Genomic DNA, 19,718 nt, shown 5'->3' with positions numbered 1-19,718 from the left:
AATATAGGGGTCAATTAATCCACTTTCCTTTCATAATTAACGCACTTCTGTAAATAATTTGAAGCCTTGACAATTGATGTTACTTCTAATTATTTAGTAGGGACATAACCACTTTTCCGATATTAATTTTTAGTTGGGACATAATCAGTTTTCAAATATATCTTTTTTTAACTCAAGACGTTTAAGAAAAACCTATTCAAGGTTAAAGAAAAAAGGGCAAACTGCGGATTAAAATAGCAAAATCAAAAAGATCATATATTTCTCTCTCCACCCTTCTAGGACAACAAACATAAGCTAGCACTAGAAACATAATTAACACAAGTCTTGTTGCTTAGAGAAGTTTCTTTAGGCATGATTTCTTCTGTCATCCATATTATTGAGATAATAGCAAGAAATCGATAAGGAAAGTAAATTTTTAGATATATTAAGTAACGGTACTAAAATATTATTGTTATCACGAGAGACGATTCCAACAAACAATAGGGAAGCTAGACCTATTTACCACTTTTGTCAATTCAAATGTTATCCTGTCATTCGAAATATCACCGTATTTCAAAAATATATTTTTGCTTTAAAAATTTCAAAAGATGTCTTCGTTGAAAGAAATAAAAATAATCAATTTCCAAGACATATAAGGTAAAAGGGAATCGATTTATGTTTATTTCTCCGTTTTTCCTGTTTTCTTCATTTACTTTTCGTTTTCTTGTTTCGAATACGAATCATTTTATGCTTATCTCTCCGTTTTTCTTGTTTTTTCTTTTACTTTTCAAAATTGAAAGCACTATTTTGCAATTCACGCAGTTCCTGTTGCTTAGAGTTAATTCTTCCTTTGAAATTTCTAGTATCATCCTTCACTCAGCTAATAACCAGACGCCGGAACAGAAAAGATGTGCTTGAGTCATTTCACGCTCTTCGAAAGGTGTATCTTATTATAGACACCTAAACTAGAATTCATTAGCTTGATCGATAGCCTCTAGGTATTGGGTTAATCTTTTGTCAATTTCACGCTCTCTATTTCTCTTGGCATGTTTTCTTAGCAAACACGCCTTGGGCGTTACTTGTAACAAATGATTTCAGGCTAAATCTTATAAAGTACTCCTTTCAATTCCTATTGCAAGAGCTTGCAGGCGTTTAGGCTATTGTTCGAAGCGACTGCTTCTTGAAAAGCCGTCACAAACAAAAGATTTACATTCTTGACTGGAAGAAGTAATAGCCAAGATAAAATCTGACAATAGCCTTTTGGAGCCAAGGGGTTTGAGCTCAAAATATATTGAATAAACTTGTGACTGCTACTCATTACAGCGTGAAAAATATTAGGAAAAGAAAGGTTCCCAGAGAAAATAAAGAACTGATTGGACAAAAATGGATAATGTAATGCTTTGAAAATGTCCTAAAGGAGAAAAAGTATTTCTAACACTATCTACCTATGTAATGAGGTCCACACAAGTGGAAAATGTGTATGCTAAACTATATAAAATTAACTTTTACGCAATAATGGTAAAATCTACTTACTACAGCTTAAATTCTTAAAGCTCTAAATTAATTTGTTCTTGTTAATTATTCTTTTTTTCCCTCAGTAATAATTGTTGGGTTTTTGTAAACTCAAGACTTTTTAATAAAGTGATACTTACTCAACGAGTAGAACAAGACTGAAAAATTACCACAATAAATTCATAAAGTGTTTTCAACTATGCGAACACGAGTCCCTACGGAAAGCGAGTCACACAAAGCCACTACTACAAAACCATTATAGCTTTAAGCCGCGATGAGGTCGAGACATAAGTAAACCCTCTTCTTCTATCCTAATCTATTTCGAGCTTCTAAGTTAGCTCATTTTTAATATGCCTCCTACAACCTAAATTAATTTTCCGTAGACCAACTTAATGGACGGTTAACTTAAATCGCGTTTACATAAAAACTTTTAATCAATGACTTGTAGCTTATATAAGCTCATAAAACTGAACTTAAAATAAGCCTTTTTGATGTGTGACAAGCTTAGCTTCAATGAGACAAACAATAAAAAACGATGATAACACTACATTATACGACGATATACCACATCTTCTACTTACTGTTTTGATCCCACTGCCCATGTTTAGTTGAATATAGAATAAGAACTGACCGTAGTATCAATCACTATTTCCTCTTTTCAAATACATTTCTAATTTAACTATGCAGTTTAATCGTAATCTCGACAATAAAAATATTCATAACTATTTTGGATTCTTCAGAAACTCATAAAGACTGTCAATTCATTTGTTACCAAAATCTGGTCTTTTGTACTTAACTCTTCCGAGTCTCTCAAAACCAAATGTGGTATTTTACTTCGACCATCAATTTTAGGTTTCTTTTAATCATCGGTGTTGGACTTGGAATTACCATTGGACTTAGCATATTAACCCTAGCTATTTGCTTTTTCTTACCTGGCTGTATGCTTCACAAGAAAAGCAGCAAAAACAAAGGTAAGAGTCACTCAACTAAAGAATTCGTCCACTGATCTCAAGTTTCAAAAAAAAAGTTAAATAGTCACTATGACACAAAACAGCCCGTATGCTATTAGCAGTCTACAGGGCATTTAAATGAGGTACAAGATATTAGTTAAAACCCCACCATTCATTCTATTGATTGAAAGTGTGGTTAGACATTCTTAAAATACCTTTAAAACTACAAACCTTAATATCAGAGGTTTATTTAAATCAACTTTTGATTCCTTCAAAATAATTACGCCTTATATATGGGCGCTACCGGGTGATATCATCCCTTTTAACAAAGACAAAACGAAAGAATAGTAAAGAAGAAAGAAAAAGAGGATAAAAACAACCAGTAAAAAAACGAGTTACTCTTTCATCATTGGTTGAAAAGGATCTTTCCCATTTTAGTTTCAGTGTTTGTTTTAAGGTTTGTTTTTTATATTATACTTTGGATTTGTATCTCTTTTTTTTATTATTTGCACTAAAGACGTGTGGAGACCCTAACCAAAGTATTTGTATAGTCCTTTTTGTTGTTTTTTGCAATTGCTGTTTTTGTTCTCATTTGTCTCTTCTTTGCGGTCCTTTCGTTTTGTCATAATTAGCCAATGTCTTCTCAGGAATTATTTATAAAGAGGAGACAATCTTTTTTGTGTAACACAATAAATTACATTTACTTGCTTACTAGCACATAAGGTGAGGAGAAGGGGGAGCATCATGAGCGTCACCGGTAAATTTATTAGGGGGGCAGGTGCTTTGTTTTTACCGAGATTAAAATGAAAATATTTCCTACTTTTCTCTTTATATACGTTTTTACATGTCGTTTTGTTTCTCTAAAAAAAATTGGCCTTCAGACACTCGTGTCGACGATCATAGGGAACATCCTCATAAAAACAAAAAGTCTTCGAAGAACTTGCCTTAACATCGTGAATGTGATAACCCTATAATCAAGTTTGATATATCAAACCCACTTGAATGTAAAAAGCGAGAGATGATTGATGAAATAGTAACTCATACTCAACAGAGTCTTGTATCAAGAAGCTCGCAGTAACAAACTATTAGTCAAAAGTGACCCTTCGCAATAGAAACCAAAAGTCTAAACAACGAAGTTTTGATTACAATATATGCAACGTCAAAATCTATTATTCATGCGAACTTTAAATATGCCAGTTGTATTCTATTTTATAAGTTGGTCATTATTGCTAATGGTACATAAAAAATAGCATTATTTTAGAAACAGGAATAAAGCTCCCTCAAACAGTGTGTGATCTTGACGGGATTTGAGCATAAAAAGCTTTTGAACTTAAAGCATGGAACAACAGTAAAACTTAAAACGAACAAAATCCTTCTGTATATGAAGGGGGCTGCCCTTTCCTCAGCCTTGCTCTTTATGCTAAAGTCTTAACAGTTCTTGAAAAATATTTCTCATTCAAACTCAGCGCCTCCTGGGTTTCAGCAGTCTTCCTTACACATTTGTGACAAAAAGTCTAACTTTAGCGTAAAGAGCGAGGATTGAAAAGGGGCAGTATTTAAAAATGGGGTTTGAGAAGGGAATAGTTCGCTTAGGTTATAATAGGCTCTTTACTTTCACTCGACTAGACTTGTTTTTTGTATTGAATAATTCTTTTTTATTAAATTATGGTATATCATCAGTATTACTTTATTAATTTTCCAAAGCACCAAAATTAGCAATCGATATATCAATTGTTTTTGGTCATTTACATTTTGTGAGTACCGAAAATAGTAAGCCATTACCCTGTACTTTAGACCCAGAGAGTCCTAACGAAGGTTGCAAAGCATTGGATCATGCTTTACCGCTCACCGAGGTCAAATCAGCACCCCTAACCAATATTTTTCCAGCCACCATCTACATATTCCAGTAAAAATGGGTCACTTTTTTGCAAACCTCTTATAAAGCTCAAGTAGTATCGCACATACAGCAATGCTTTCTTGTCCCTTCTATAGGGTGTTGGCTTGTGAGATGTTTCAAACAGGCTAAATTGGATACTTAGGTCTACTTTTGCAGTATTAGCAGAGTTTTTAACTAGTTTTCTTATTCATTTAAATTGTCAAAGGTGTTTTTCTATAGGGTGTCGGCTTGTGAGATGCTTCAAACAGGCTAAATTGGCTACTTAGGTCTACTTTTGCAGTATTAGCAGAGTTTTTAACTAGTTTTCTTATTCATTTAAATTGCCAAAGGTGTTTTCTATAGGGTGTTGGCTTGTGAGATGTTTCAAACAGGCTAAATTGGATACTTAGGTCTACTTTTGCAGTATTAGCAGAGTTTTTAACTAGTTTTCTTATTCATTTAAACTGTCAAAGGTGTTTTTCTATAGGGTGTCGGCTTGTGAGATGCTTCAAACAGGCTAAATTGGCTACTTAGGTCTACTTTTGCAGTATTAGCAGAGTTTTTAACTAGTTTTCTTATTCATTTAAATTGTCAAAGGTGTTTTCTATAGGGTGTTGGCTTGTGAGATGTTTCAAACAGGCTAAATTGGATACTTAGGTCTACTTTTGCAGTATTAGCAGAGTCTCTAATAAGTTTTCTTCTTCATTTAAATTCTCAAAGGTGTTTTCTATAGGGTGTTGGCTTGTGAGATGTTTCAAACAGGCTAAATTGGCTACTTAGGTCTACTTTTGCAGTATCAGCAGAATTTCTAATAAGTTTTCTTATTCATTTAAATTATCAAAGGTGTTTTTTATAAGGTGTTGGCTTGTGAGATGTTTCAGACAGGCTAAATTGGCTACTTAGGTCTACTTTTGTAGTACCAGCAGAATTTCTAATTCTGCACATACACTTCAAGTAAGAAAAATACTAATCTCTATAGTCAGAATTGCATCCTGAATCCAAAGTTATTGTGAATTTGCATCAGAAAGGAAATTAATATTCACCATATACAGACCTAGCCTATACCAATTCAGGGTATATATTTGCACGTTAGTGAGTATATGTGTATGTATGTGTATATGTATGTATGTGTATATGTATGTGTGTATGTATATGTATGTATATGTATATGTATATATATATATATATATGTATATATGTAAGCCCTATAGATAGGTAGAGTAGCTCCATAGGAGGCTTAGGCCAAGTAGGACCTTGTCCCAGTGGGGCCCATAATAGAAACTGGGAAACCCTCCCCTGGGGGGTCATAATTTCAGGTGGAGGAGGAAGAAGGCCCCTCAAATGTACACTCAGCAGGGCCAACTGCCGTGTTCCCGCGTCAGATGAGTTACAAACCTTCTCCCAGTAATGGGTTAAATTGCATGGTGAAGCAGAACACCATCGTGGGAGGATCCTCTATAGGAGGACAACTGCGGCAGGGCGTAAGATCCAGATTTATGGACAACGGCCTCTGTAAAGGGCTGCCTCGACCCTTTCGGGGTACCTGCAAGACTGGGAAACTTGCGGTCAATTTTTCCCACTTGAGGAGTGGCGCCCCTCGAGGAAATTATAGCCTAGTAAACAACACAGCACTCGTACGGGACTCTGATTATTGGATAATTTTCTGGGCTTGGTTTGTTTTGATGGGCGTTTTCGGGCTGAAAAACCTCTTCCTAGCTAATTTATCTACTATGGGCTGCCTCCCCGTAGTAGCATAATATTTGTAGGCATGAATATATAATGAGTCGGAGGTAATAGGCTTGGGACTGTCTGTGCAGGATTTCGACTCTTGTTGATAGAAGAGCATCGCCAAGTGCTGAAAACCATGCTGTGACCAAGATGGGCCCAGGATTGCACAAAGCCTCCAACTTACTGGAGGTCCCAGGGACTTCTTGCTGTCCGGTTCTAAGCCGGCTTAAGCGCTTCGGTGTAGACTTGAGAAGATATGTTGGTCCCCATCCTGCACTGGTATCCGGGATCACTGCTTTTCTTGAAGCCAAAATAATTTCAAAGATTTAGAGAACATGAAAATTGGAACTTGGAATGTTACGACGTTAAAAAATGACTATCGCATCAACATTTTGACTGACGAATTCAGACGGTTTGAACTCGATTTATTAGGAGTTTCAGAGACTCATAACCCAGGCATAGGAAGCTTGAAATTAGGTGACATAGAATTTGTTTACTCAGGAAGGAAGGATGGGGTACATAGACAGGGAGTAGGGCTCATGATGAATAAGGAAGCTGCTAAGTCTTGTTTAGGCTGGGAAGGTATTAATAATAGAATACTAATTGCTCATTTTATGACTAAAAAGTTTAGGGTATCAGTTATAGTAGTATATGCCCCCATTGAACCAACTGATGGAGATACTAGTGACTCAGATGAATTTTACTTACAGTTACAGGAGCAAATAGACAGGGTACCAGGTAGAAATATGGTGTTTTTGCTAGGAGATTTTAATGCCCAGGTTGGTAGAAATAGGGATAGATGGTATCCTAGCCTAGGTAATTTTGGTGTAGGAAAAGAAAACAGTAATCGCTATAGGCTTTTGCAATTTTGTAGGTATAACAACCTAGTTATAACCAATACGGTGTTTGGTCACAAAATGGCCCATAAGTTGACATGGTATTCACGTGATGGTAAGACAGCAAACCTTATTGATTATGTTATTGTAAACAGAAGACTAGCAGGATCAATACAAGATACTAGGGTGTATAGGAGTGCCGTTATTGATGTTAAAAGTAAAGATCACCATCTAGTAGTGTCTAAGGTTAATTTAAAGCTGAAATTTCGGAAGAGTAACTCCCTCCCGGAAAGTTATGATGTTGGTAGACTTCAGGATGAAAATTTGAGAAAAAAATTCCAGGAACAGTTGAGTACTAAACTTGAGGGTTTAAAATTTGACAATGTGGAAGATGGATGGAATAATTTCAGAAAAACAATTTGTGAAGTTGCTGATGGTGTCCTAGGGAAGAGTGCTAAGACAGCAACTAGGAATATTAGTGAAAAAGCTTTAGGTTTAATAGAGAGTAGAAGGGGTTTGTATAAGAATTATCTGAGCGATAGGTCGTATGAAAACAAAAGGAATGTAAAGAAAGTGGAGAAAGCATTAAAATATGAACTAAGGAGATGTGAAATGGAGGCGATGGATAAAATTGCTGAGGATCTGGAAGATGCGGCTAGACGGCATAATAGTAAAATATTATACTGGCATGTTAATAAATTGAAAGGGAGTAGCCGATCCGGACTAGTCCCAGTTAAAGATAGAAATGGGGTCACAATTAGTGATAAGGAAAAAGTTAAAGAAAGATGGGTGGAACATTTTGAAAATGTGCTAAACCGAGATACAGTTGCAGGAAAAGATATAGATGAAAATGAAAAAGTTTGTGATACCTTGGATGTGAAGGAAGATTTGTTTAGTGAGGAAGAATTAGCGACAGTACTAGAAGGATTAAAAAATAATAAGGCCCCAGGTGCTGATAGTATGATTAATGAGTTCCTTAAATATGGTGGCTCTGAGGTTAGGAATAAGCTACTGAAGATTATGAACATGATTTTTGAAAAAGGGGAAGTACCCAATGATTTTAGGAAAACCTTAATTAAACCACTGTATAAGAAAGGTGACAAGAGTGAATGTCGGAATTATCGAGGCATTAGTCTGGTCTCTGTAGGTAGCAAATTACTGAGTAATATGATACTTTTTAGACTGAGACATGCGGTAGACAAAGTTTTAAGGGAAGAACAATGCGGTTTTAGAAAAGGTAGAGGATGTGTCGACCATGTTTTCACTCTTAGGTTAATAATTGAGAAGTCCCTTCGTTGTCAAACACCTTTGGTCCTTAGTTTTATCGATTATGAGCAAGCTTTCGATTCTGTTGATAGAACAGCGTTAACAAAGGTCTTATCGTTATATGGTATACCAGAAAAATACATTAAAGTGATTTGCGCTATGTACGAGAATAATACTGCTGGGGTTAAGGTAGGAAATGAGGTTAGCAACTGGTTTTGTATTAAATCAGGAGTTAAGCAGGGTTGTGTTCTATCCCCCTTTATATGGATCATTTTGATGGACTTCGTCTTAAGGAGCACAGGAAAGGCAATTGGAGACCATGGAATCAAATGGGGAGGAAGAACGCTCCTGGACTTAGATTATGCTGATGATTTAAGCATATTAGATGAAAGTGTGAGCAAAATGAATGAATTTTTAGAGGTTTTACGAGTTCAGGGTGCTAAAATAGGCTTGAAAATTAATGTTAAGAAGACTAAGTCACTAAGGTTAGGAATAAGTGAAGATGAACAGGTGACCTTAGGTAACGAAAAGATTGATCAGGTTGGGAGCTTCAGTTACCTTGGTAGTATTATTAGTAAAGATGGTGGGAGCAGTGAAGATGTTAAAAGTAGAATAGCTAAAGCTCAGGGTGTTTTTTCACAGTTAAAAAAAGTTTGGAAGAATAGAAAGATAAGCCTACAAACCAAGATTAGAATATTGGAAGCTACAGTGATGACAGTGGTCAAATATGGCTCTGAAGCATGGACACTCCGAAAAGCAGATGAAAATTTACTAGATGTTTTCCAGAGAAATTGCCTACGGATTGTTCTGGGTACCCGGCTGACTGACCGTATTTCAAACAGTAGGTTGTACGAAAAGTGTGGTTCAATCCCGCTTTCTGGGGCTATAATGAAAGAAAGGTTGAGATGGCTAGGCCACGTTCTACGGATGAAGGATGACAGATTACCGAAGATTGTCCTTTTTGGCCAACCGTCTGGGGCTACACGGAAAGCAGGTCGTCCTTGTCTGGGTTGGGAGGATGTCATAAATAAGGATTTAAAGGAAATGGGAACTTCCTGGGAGGGTGTAAAGAGGGAGGCTTTAAATAGATTAGGTTGGAGGAGGAGCGTGCGTAGCTGTGTTGGCCTCAGGCGGCTTGGTGCTGCAGTGAGTTATTAGTAGTAGTAGTAGTAGTAGTAGTAGTACTTAGTAATATATTGCTAGTTAGTATCTTGCTATTATTGATTACCCTCCACCTACCGTAAACACAAAATTGTTTAAAATTGCCAAAGACTGCAACGTCCTAATTAAAACTGACGCTCTTATGATTAGAGCTTTTCCCAAACCTTTACTCGTCTCACTCAAAAACTTTTCACATGCTGCGTCTTAGAAAATTGCTGTGGCTGCCAATGACATCAAAATGTATTTTCTTTCAGTTTGCAATTTTTTCTTATGCGTCAATTCTTGGGAAGGTGTTTTTAAAACATTGTCTTAAAATATATAGCCCATATAAAAGCTTACCATATTCTAGAGAAGATGTATTTCAATTTTAATATGTTTAATATGCTTTTGATGCGAATACAGTTTCTATTTATCAACAAGCAAAATCAGAACCAAATTGGAAAGCGAAGATTCTCGCCATTTTCTAATTCAGAATATTAGCACCTTAGATAATTTTCAAAGACTAGTTTTCGTCTCTTTCGAGAAAGAGGAATGTGAAAGGGGCACTTGATTCTGAATACTAAATTACAGAAATTCTACGAAGGAAGGTAATAAAATCTTATAAAATCTCGGCTTAGTCAAAGTTTTCCCTAGGTTTGTGTAAATGAAAGAATTTATGAATAGCATGTAATTTTTGCCCTCTGAAGTTTAAAAAAACTATAAAAATTTATATGAAATCAGGCACCGTATATGATTAAAATAGCCCTATTTCAAGTTAAACCTGATTCCCATCCATAGCTCCTTAGACTTTTGTCTCAGGGACTGAGAATTTTGTCAAAAGGGACAAAAACCTGTCTTTGAAGGTTATCTAATGAACTAATGTTCTTAAACAGAAAATTGTGAGAACCTTTGCTTTCTACTTTGGTTTTGCGATAATTGCAACCATGATATACTGCGGAAATTTTTATTTCAGCCCTTTCTTGTCGCAATCTAATAAATAGAGATTCAGTAAACGTTTATTCTCATTATAAAAAGGATCAATAAGTCGTGCTAATACAAATCGATTCTAATGATGGGCTTCATCTGCAGCTATGGGTGGAATTTATGCGCAAATTAATTTTGAAATCGTTTGTTTGATTTGTTTTTAGTTTTTCAGTCACTTCTTCGCTTTCATACCATGAAGTAGATTCTCTTTTTCTGTTTATTTCAAAGATTATATTTGATTGTGTTCTTTTAATAGTAGACTCTATATATTTTTTTTGGCACTGTTGGTGGTTTAAGGGAGGTCTTTGCTGAAATATCTACTTTGTTTTTTTTTTATTCACTGGATGAAAATACAGTTCCATACATTTATACAAATTTCAATTATAAGGTCTAAAGCTTAAATTTCAACTTCATATTTTTCATCCAAGCATATTAAAGATTGAGCTTTAAAATACAGACACATCCGTCCTAGCTGAGTGGTTAGCGCACTGGACTTGAAATCCTGAGAACTGGGATTCGAGTCCTGGTGTTGCTGGTTATTAGCTTTGGAACTAGGGTCAATAGTTTACCTCTATTAGCTCAGCCAGAGTTGACCCAGCTCCAAATGGGTACCTAGAAAATTCTGGATGATTTGCCCCCAACCATGCATTTTACTCCCGGCCAAAGGCAGTGAATCAAGAGATCGGTACCTGCGCAACGCCGACCATTGGTCAGCATGCGAGACAGTTTTTTTTTTTTTTTTTTTTTTTTTTTTTTTTTTTTTTTTTTTTTTTTTTTTTTTTTTTTTTTTTTTTTTTTTTTTTTTTTTTTTTTTAATGGACTCCCTCCCTTTATCTTTTACTGTTTATTTTTTGTTTTTTATGGGGGGGGGGGTCTTTGACGCAAGAATAAATCACAATCAATGCAGCAATGTTGACTTCGTAAGATGTATAATAAAAAATGAATAAACTGTTTTTCTTTTATCGCTGTCTTTCTAAAAATATCCAAAGTTAAGAGCAGTTGAGACACTGAGAACATTTTGTCCCTTATTTTTTTGTAATTTAATCAACTATCTACAAAAAGTCTTCCCAATTCTCTTGGTAAACTTGAAATGTTCTGGTTACCTCAGCATTGTCACTGATTATCTTGTCTCCTGTAGTTTGACAAGCAAGAGAGAAATACTTGGAGACAGTTAGAAAAACAAATTGGATTGACTAAGGGTGTGTGTTCCAGAACTTAATTATCATTAATGATCATTAATTATCTGCTGTTATCTTTAGCCTAGAATGGCAGATAACAAAAAATATAGCCCCTAAAATGCTTATAGTACCTAGCAGGGGCTGTTATTGTAGTCCTTTTAAGGTTGTTATTATGGTTGAAAAACCTTAAAAGTAATTTGAAGATCTTCAGATACTTCTCCTGTCAATAAACAGATTTTGGGGAATTTAGGAAGGAGTTTTTTAAATAATTACTGATGCAATAAGAAAAACAACTCTTAGGTAAATATTTTAAGGAGTAATTGGAATATTGGTAAAAGAAACGTTGGAAATTTTACTAAAAGCGACCTAGAATCTATTTTCTGGTTTTACAAATTAAATATATTCCAACAGGACCGTTTAGCCTGAATGACAATATATTTTTACTTTTAGCAAATCCTCTGCTTTTTTATATATTTGACTTTTTATTAAAAGTTTTAAAATGTTTCGTCTCTATCACTAGGATAGCATTTTCTTTTGATTTCTCTTGATTTAGAAAATCTCCTTTAAAAAAAAGTCCCTAATATGTATCAAGGAACTTTGACATATAATATATCCTTAGTAATAGGTAGGTTTTATTTTTATCTACAATATAAATATAAATAAAAAATACACCATTAATAAATTATTGCACCAAAAAGAAAGTCCTAAGGACTTGTGCTGCAAATTCAAGTTATGATTTATATCTTATAAATAAACATCTAAACATAGCAACTCAAGATTATCCATCTTGCCTATCTTATAAATAAAAAACAACAACACATACACATGAACACAATACAACAAACTAGTCCTATTAAATGCTATTTACTGGTTTCAGCCCCCACGTCACCCCAAAATACTGCGAAAAAAACATCAAAAACTTCCTGCCCTTCAAAAAATATTAGTTCCGTACTTAGATGCTAAGATATTAGATGCTTAGATATTAGATGCTAGCCCGCAGATTATTCCGAACAGAAGGCTCCAGATTATGAACCACATATGATGATCTGACTGGTTTTTTTTTTGGTTTTTTTTTCATGGCTTAAAAGTTAAATAGGTAAATATATTTTTCTTTTCTGATGTTTTTTTCAGAAATTAATGTTACGATCTTTATAAAAAAAAGAAAATTGTCAATTATGATGTTGTCTATTGTTAATCTATTAATTTGTGTGTGTGTGTGTGTGTGTGTGTGTGTGTGTGTGTGTGTGTGTGTGTGTGTGTGTGTGTGTGTGTGTGTGTGTGTGTGGCTCGCCCTTGGTAATTGATTTTTGTTCAGTCATTTCTTAGAAATTGCTAAATTTATTTTTATATTTTGTCCTAGATGTTTTGTTTATTGTTTAGATTTGTTTTAGATTTGCTTACATATTTCTTACGATTTTATTTTTATTTTTTTAGCAGTTTACAGACTCGTATTCGATTCTCATAAAATCAGAGAAGCAGGAACATTTTCGAATATGTTTTATATGATATATAAACATTCTTGTCAGATATTCACATATAGCAACTGTATAGCAAAGAACAGAATAAAAGAAAGAGAGTGACGGTGCAGCATCTGTAGTTACAAATTGCGAGTGTTATATTTTTCTTAAAATTATGATTTAATTCATGAAAAGTTTTAATTAGAGATAACATTTTCTCAGTACCACCAAGTAATGGTTTTTAAAACGAAAATATATTAAAGATGTTTTTAGTAAACGTTTTTTACTAATAATTTAGTAATATTTGTTTTTATGTTTTTAGTAATAATTTAAGAGAAAATTTATATTGACCAAGACTCAACCAAAATTTCTATCACTTCATGGAAATATTAATCTAAAAAGTAATTTACAACCTGGTTTTTTATTTATAAGATTTTGTATGGCGTATTATCTTAATTAACCGCTGATGTTTTATCTTAGAATTTTCTTTGTTAAAGCTGCATCGCCATCTTATGGAAACTAACACACTAGATACAATTGAAAGAATCCACAAATTGAGTACCAATAAGCGTCACTCTTTAATGAAACAATAAGAAAAAAATAATAATCATTCTAGGATTTAGTTTATCCATGAAATGGAGTTAGCAGGAGAGATTTTTTACAAAAGTACAGTTTTGAAACTTTTTTTTTTAACTCATACAAATATTCTATTTTCAGAGAAAAATGTATATCGAACAGAGAATGAATCATCAAATATTTTGGTGCAACATAACGCTTTTTCGGAGTCTGGTAGCATATATTCAATTGCTACGACGAACAATAGTTCTAATACAACGTCGACGTCATCTGGAAATTCGATTGGTAATCCAATCGCATTATTGTCAAAAAATCCTTATGGTTTCGGGGCTGTTTTGAGGTCTACTTTACCAAGGGCTATAATTAGACCAGGATCAATTGGAAAAGATATTACTATATGGGAATCTGAAGGTACTTGTTCTTTTTTACTAAGATCTACGGGGTGTCCCTTAAAGATTAGATCATTGATTTAATAAATAGGAAACTACCTAATAATAAAAGGCATTTCTATATGGGAATCTAAAAGGAATAATTCCCTTCTTTTCTAAGGTACATGAAGTATCTCTCATGGAACATGCTATCATTCGATTTATAAAATAGCCAAATAAAATGTTTTTGTGATAGAAGTAGAGAGAGAAATTGAAACTTAAATCAATCCTTTTTTATTGCATTGCGTCCCTATGCAACATACATCTATAGAACTTGCATAAAATAAAGATGACGGATGTTTTTCTTTAATTATGTCTCCATGATATTCCAGCAACTTCCTAGAGCTGGTGAAAAAAAAATAAGAAAAAGGAGAAGCAGTGGTGTAAACCTACGCTAAAATATCCTTTTGTGGGTTTTTTGCATAATTTAAAAAACTGAATACCTAATTAAAGCTTTTTAACTATGGTGATTCCGACGGTTTTATTCTGTTTTGATTTTGAGCTGGCTCTGTTTTTATTTTGTTTTTAATTTAAGCTGGCCCTGTTTTTATTTTATTTTGACTTTGAACTGGCCCTGTTTTTATTTTGTTTTTATTTTGAACTGGCCCTATTTTATTTTGTTTGGATTTTAAGCTGGCTCTGTTTTTATTTTGTTTTGATTTTGAGCTGGCCCTGTTTTTATTTTGCTTTGATTTTGAGCTAGTCCTGTTTTATTTTGTTTTGATTTTGTTCTAGCCCTGTTTTGACCATGGTAAATTCAATGGTGTACGACGGAAAGTCTCAATTCTTGGTGCAATATGCCACCTTACGCTGGTGTTGTCAAGGCAAATCTTTTGCTAAGCATTTTTTTTCATGCAATAGTTTTTGTTTTCAGAACGTGTATTTTAGTTCTCATTTACTGGGGGGAAGGGTCTGGGTGGGAGATTTTACAAGAATAGGATTGGTGAGCTTCCAGGTAAGAATTTTCAACCGTAGAGATTATAACTGTACCTTTTTATGGCCTCGTTTCAACTCTAGAAAACGAGGCCAAATTATGACATTTTTGGTGCCATGTACCAAATTAAGATGTTATTGCCAGAAAGATTCTGCCAAATGGACGTTGACATGATTAAGAGCTTTAAATTGTTTCGTAAAACGTATCTCTATAATTTTTCAGTAGCCTAAAAGTTCTGAGAGTCAGCAGACAATTTTTCAAACTTACCAAGATGGCTGGAAATTGGATGACCTCCAAAAGAACAAAACATTTAACAATTCTGGTGATTAATCTCCTCTTGAACTCCCTAATCCCAATGCAAATTTTTAAAAAGAGTCTCTTCCAAGGTCGCTGCACAGCTTGCAATTTATTGACTAGTAAAACTTCATGGGGGACACCGTATTGAAATAGATGATAATCATTTATCCAAGAAAAAGACTTGAGCTCGGAAAGTTACCTAAAATGCAAAAACAAACTTTGGTACTCCAAATGATAGTTGAATTTGAGCTTTACTTGTCAGGAGCCATGCCTTGAATACTCCAAGCCATGTCCAAAATTCTTAAATTTAGAATACCTGGGTCATTCATAAATAAACAGTAAACGTTAGTGCTAACATTAATTTTCCTTATGTATACTACAATCAAGTTGTAACTTGCATAAATCAATGGTGACCTGACTATAGTTGACAAGGGCCATCAGTGGTAGGTTGGTTTGCTTCTTTTCATTTTAACTCATAATTTAAGTTTTCTTTTTATGTAGTACAGTAGACTCCAAGCCGAGTTTTAAAGTGTACATATACATAGCCTTGTAATACTATAGCCATATTATATACAAAATATTTCAAAAAATAGCTATCATTTGACGTTTAAACTTGTCTTAATTAGTTGTATGTAACATATAATAAAAAACATTTCTCGATCGGCTAATTTTGAGCACATTAAAAATTGACATAATCCTCAAAACCCAATCGCCAAGAAACAACTTCAACAAGATTTTCTTTAAATTACGGCCTAAAAGGCATTTCTTGAACTTTATTAAAGGAATAGATTGTTTGATTGTTTTCTCTGTTGATCTGTTCCATAGATCTTGTTTTTTTTTGTTTTTTTTTTTTTTTAATCCTAAATTTGTAAAATGGTTTCTATAAGACTGCATTAGCTTTTCACTTTTACCAGTGATTAAAGTTTTTTTTAAGCTACACCACTAAGCTTCTGTGTAATCTCAGTATATGACCAGACACCGAAAACAAATATGCATACCAAAATATCAAATGGGGGGAGGGTAAAGTATTTTGATCCCACCTAACCAGTTACTTACATTTTTGGTAGTAAGCCTTTGGTAAGGTTGAAAATTCTCATCATTGAAACACCCTGAATTGTATCTTAGAGCAATGTTGCATCTAACGACAGTCCCGAAACAATGAAAGGAACACACTGTAGTTTATTCTCACAACGTAATGTGTGTACGAGTGTTTGTAGTAACATAATCTGTATTATTTGACCAAATAGCTTATTATGCTGACCATTTCTCTACAACAGCATATATTTGCAACAGCCCTTCCTTTTCTACCATATTAGTAAGCAAAAATTATAAAACATTACTACTCCTTAGCTTTTATGCATATTATCTTCTTATTTAGCGATATTTTATTTTAAGTCTAGAGGATTAAACGCTTATTAAGACATAACTATAAGAAATCCCGGAAGTTTGTATATTGTTTATTTCATAGTATTACAAAATTACAAATTACAATTACAAAAATCATATAAAACATCCAAAAAATATGGTTTGTAAAAATTACAAAACATCAGTTGTATGCTTCTCCTGAGAAGTTGGTTCTTTACGACATGCTACATCTGTACGTAACAACCTGGTTATTATCTTCCAAGACACAGAGGAGACATTAATTTGATGAGTGGCTTTTCCATATTTTATAGAGAACTGGGCAGCATGTTTTTTTATTATGTCAATACCATAATAATTATATAGAAACGGGAATGAAAAAGAAATTATTCGAGTTGGAGATACACTCGGGATAACATTGTATATTAATTTTATGTCTCTAAGCGAGAGGTGCATTTGCACTTCATTATCTTCCAAAAATTTTGAGTTGCCTTTCATAGCGATTTCGAAACCAATTTTGAACGTGGCTTGGATTTGAATTTTTCAAATGCACTCGATTTCAGATGTTTCAATTTTGAAATTTTTTATCTTTAACGTTTTGACAACACTTATGACTTACTATCTGTATTATGACTTACTTTCTTTATTTGATTACAGAATATAATATAAAAATTGTAGCATGATAGTCATTTAAAGAGAATTAGTTTCTTTTTTCTTATTTTTTGTCTTGTACTAAAAAATTCTTAGGAACTAGCAAAAGTCTATGGAGTTCCAGGGGTGTCTTTGCTACTGTTTAAAAGAAAAAGCTTAACTTTAATTCCCTCTTCTTCAGCGGCACCAAATGTGTATGGAGGGAAGGAGTTATTTTGCTTCCTTAAATTCCCCCACTAGATTGAAGAATACTCTTTTCTCGTATTTTCATTTAAAAATTTCCTTTTTTGGTGTTTACATTGTAAATGAACGAAAAAATTCCCATGGATTCTAAGGAAAATATTTTGCGCCCCACTCCAATATTTTCATAAATTGGCACCACCTCTTTTCTAGAGTTTGTCCTTCTTAACATAGCTGTTGAAACTAATGAGAAGCAAAATCAGCCCGACCATTGAAAGAGCGAATGTCAACGCCATCTAGCATCTGCTAACCCTTGAATGTGGCCGGATTTCGATCTTTAGTTTAGTTGAACTACAGTCAACTTCAAACGAATTAACCCTCCACAGCTATAGCATCTCTGGTCGTTTTGCATTGAAACTCTAACTGATTTTTAGTACCTCTGGTCACTGAGTAGATTCAACACGCACTCACTTAAGGATATTGGAAATTCCAACTAAGGGTTTTGGTATTTCTGAAAAAAGTAACCATAGGTTTTTTGAAAAGTACTCAATTTAAGTTTACCTGGGAAATTTGCCTGGCAATTCAACTTTTGTCTTAATAACAAAGATACAAACTTTCAATGTCCGTAACCTTGTCAGAAGCACAGACAGAACTATGGTTAACTTAACTGTAGTCAAATCAACAACCATAGATAAGGGTATGATCACACTCCTTTATGCCTTTTCAATTCAATCATGGCGATCTTTATCACTAGTACTGATAGTATTTTTTACTTCAAAACGTAAACTTTAGAATTTTCCATGACGAAAGCATTTCTTATTGCTCTTATTAGTGATCCTACCGCACAAGAGATCCCACGCTTCCATGTCTTTACGTTGTTCGCTTGAGTTCTGGATGTCCAATGTTTTCCACGTTCTTTGCCCTTTACTAAGCTTCGACTCAAAAAAATTGTTGTGAACCTGTAACTGAACTGTTATTAGTACATTCTTTAAACATCCGTTTAATTATTATTATTTCAATTCCCCTTCTAAGAAATACAAGCTTGTTCAGGCACATAGGCATGTTAGAGGAGATTTCCAAATAAGCAAAAGAAATGTATTATCCCCTAAGATTGTTTAAAATGATAAAAAAAAACAAGACGTCTAAAATTCAGGTCTAGAACCCTCCCCCTTGCATATTTGCCTTGGTCTGTAATGCCAATAACTTCAAAATTTTCTAGATGTTACTGATAGTCAAAGCCTCTTGAACAGTTTACTGCTAGCTGACTCAAATCCATCTTCTGTTGTACCGATGCAGCCAACTGTCAACTCAACTTTCACAGGGTAATTTTTATCTTTTCTTCTTTAAAAAGATTAACTAATCAGCAAACTATATGAAATATTCTTGTACTTTCTTTTAACCTGTTTTTAAATGCTTTCTATGATTTTCAGACAGCCCTAGACCATACAGCTTAACCTACACTTGGTTTAAAGTTTGGTTGTCTGGGAGTTGAGTTTGGATTTGTCCTATTGTTTTAGATGTGAATTTTGTGAAGTCTGTGAGGTTGAGCTGTGAGCTTGAGTTGAATGGTGCTGAGCTGAATATTGTCAAATTGTGTCATATTCGTACAGCTCATGGTGGTAAGAAAGAGCTAGTAAGGACGTCAAAGCAAGTTCATAGTCTTCATGTCAATATTTTAAGTTGCGAAATCAGGAATTTATGCACAGAATATAAATTAAGCTTGATTAGAGCCAAAGAACAGTGAAAATAATGCTAAGAATTATCATTAGTCTTCATCAATATTCAAAGAAGAAAAAGTAAATAAGTCTTTAATGCCTTATGCTTTTTGAACCTGAACAAAAACTCCTAAAAAAGATGTCGTTCATATGACGAGATAAAAAACACCCAATTTCATGTTTCGTTTTTTGGACGGGGGCGTATTTAACGGCCACGACACCAAGCTCTTACAAGTATTTCCAATTAATTCGTTGAGTTTAGTTTACGTTCTTTTTTGCATGTTTTGAATTTCCAATTTCTAAAAAGAATTAGAAGTGGCCCAAAAGAAAAGCCTGTGTTAGCAGCTAAAGAAATTTATGCTTACACAGGCCAGGAATTTATTTTATGAGTAACCCAGTAAATTTGTTTTCTTCGGTTGGAGGGGTATGTAAAACCTCAGTAGCTGACATATGTCATCTGTAAGCTGAATTGAAGATATGCAGCTAATTGCATGTACAATTATACACTTCAATCAACCTGCATATCAGAACAAAAATATCAACATAAAATAAAAATATCAGAGGGCTATATTCATCATATATTTATAACGGCGATTAAACCATAACAAGATATGAAAAGGAACGTTGATTTTCTTTTGAAAGGTTTGAATTTTGTGCGTTCATTTCCAT

General features: G+C 34.0%; 1 protein-coding gene and 1 long non-coding RNA gene across 3 annotated transcripts in view; one reads left to right on the top strand and one right to left on the bottom strand.

Annotated features, from left to right (window-relative positions):
• Positions 1-19,718, bottom strand: part of LOC136032938 (uncharacterized) — a 212,308-nt gene that overhangs the window by 177,416 nt on the left and 15,174 nt on the right. Inside the window, exons 2-3 of one of the 2 annotated variants that reach the window (XR_010618812.1) lie at positions 18,176-18,299; positions 15,112-15,340 (exon numbers count right to left, since the gene is read on the bottom strand). This is a non-coding gene — a long non-coding RNA (uncharacterized LOC136032938). The remainder of the gene's footprint in view (positions 1-15,111; positions 15,341-18,175; positions 18,300-19,718) is intronic. The other variant, XR_010618813.1, reaches the window with a different exon arrangement.
• The window catches only part of LOC136032937 (protein shisa-3-like), an 83,559-nt gene that overhangs the window by 63,271 nt on the left and 570 nt on the right, over positions 1-19,718 (top strand). Inside the window, exons 4-6 of the mRNA XM_065713406.1 lie at positions 2,344-2,462; positions 13,624-13,893; positions 18,554-18,656. Coding sequence (XP_065569478.1) covers positions 2,344-2,462; positions 13,624-13,893; positions 18,554-18,656 — 492 coding nt within the window. The remainder of the gene's footprint in view (positions 1-2,343; positions 2,463-13,623; positions 13,894-18,553; positions 18,657-19,718) is intronic.

Source organism: Artemia franciscana, chromosome 11 (assembly GCF_032884065.1).
Source record: "Artemia franciscana chromosome 11, ASM3288406v1, whole genome shotgun sequence".
NCBI lineage: Eukaryota > Metazoa > Arthropoda > Branchiopoda > Anostraca > Artemiidae > Artemia > Artemia franciscana.
This window is presented reverse-complemented; position numbering and strand designations above follow the sequence as displayed.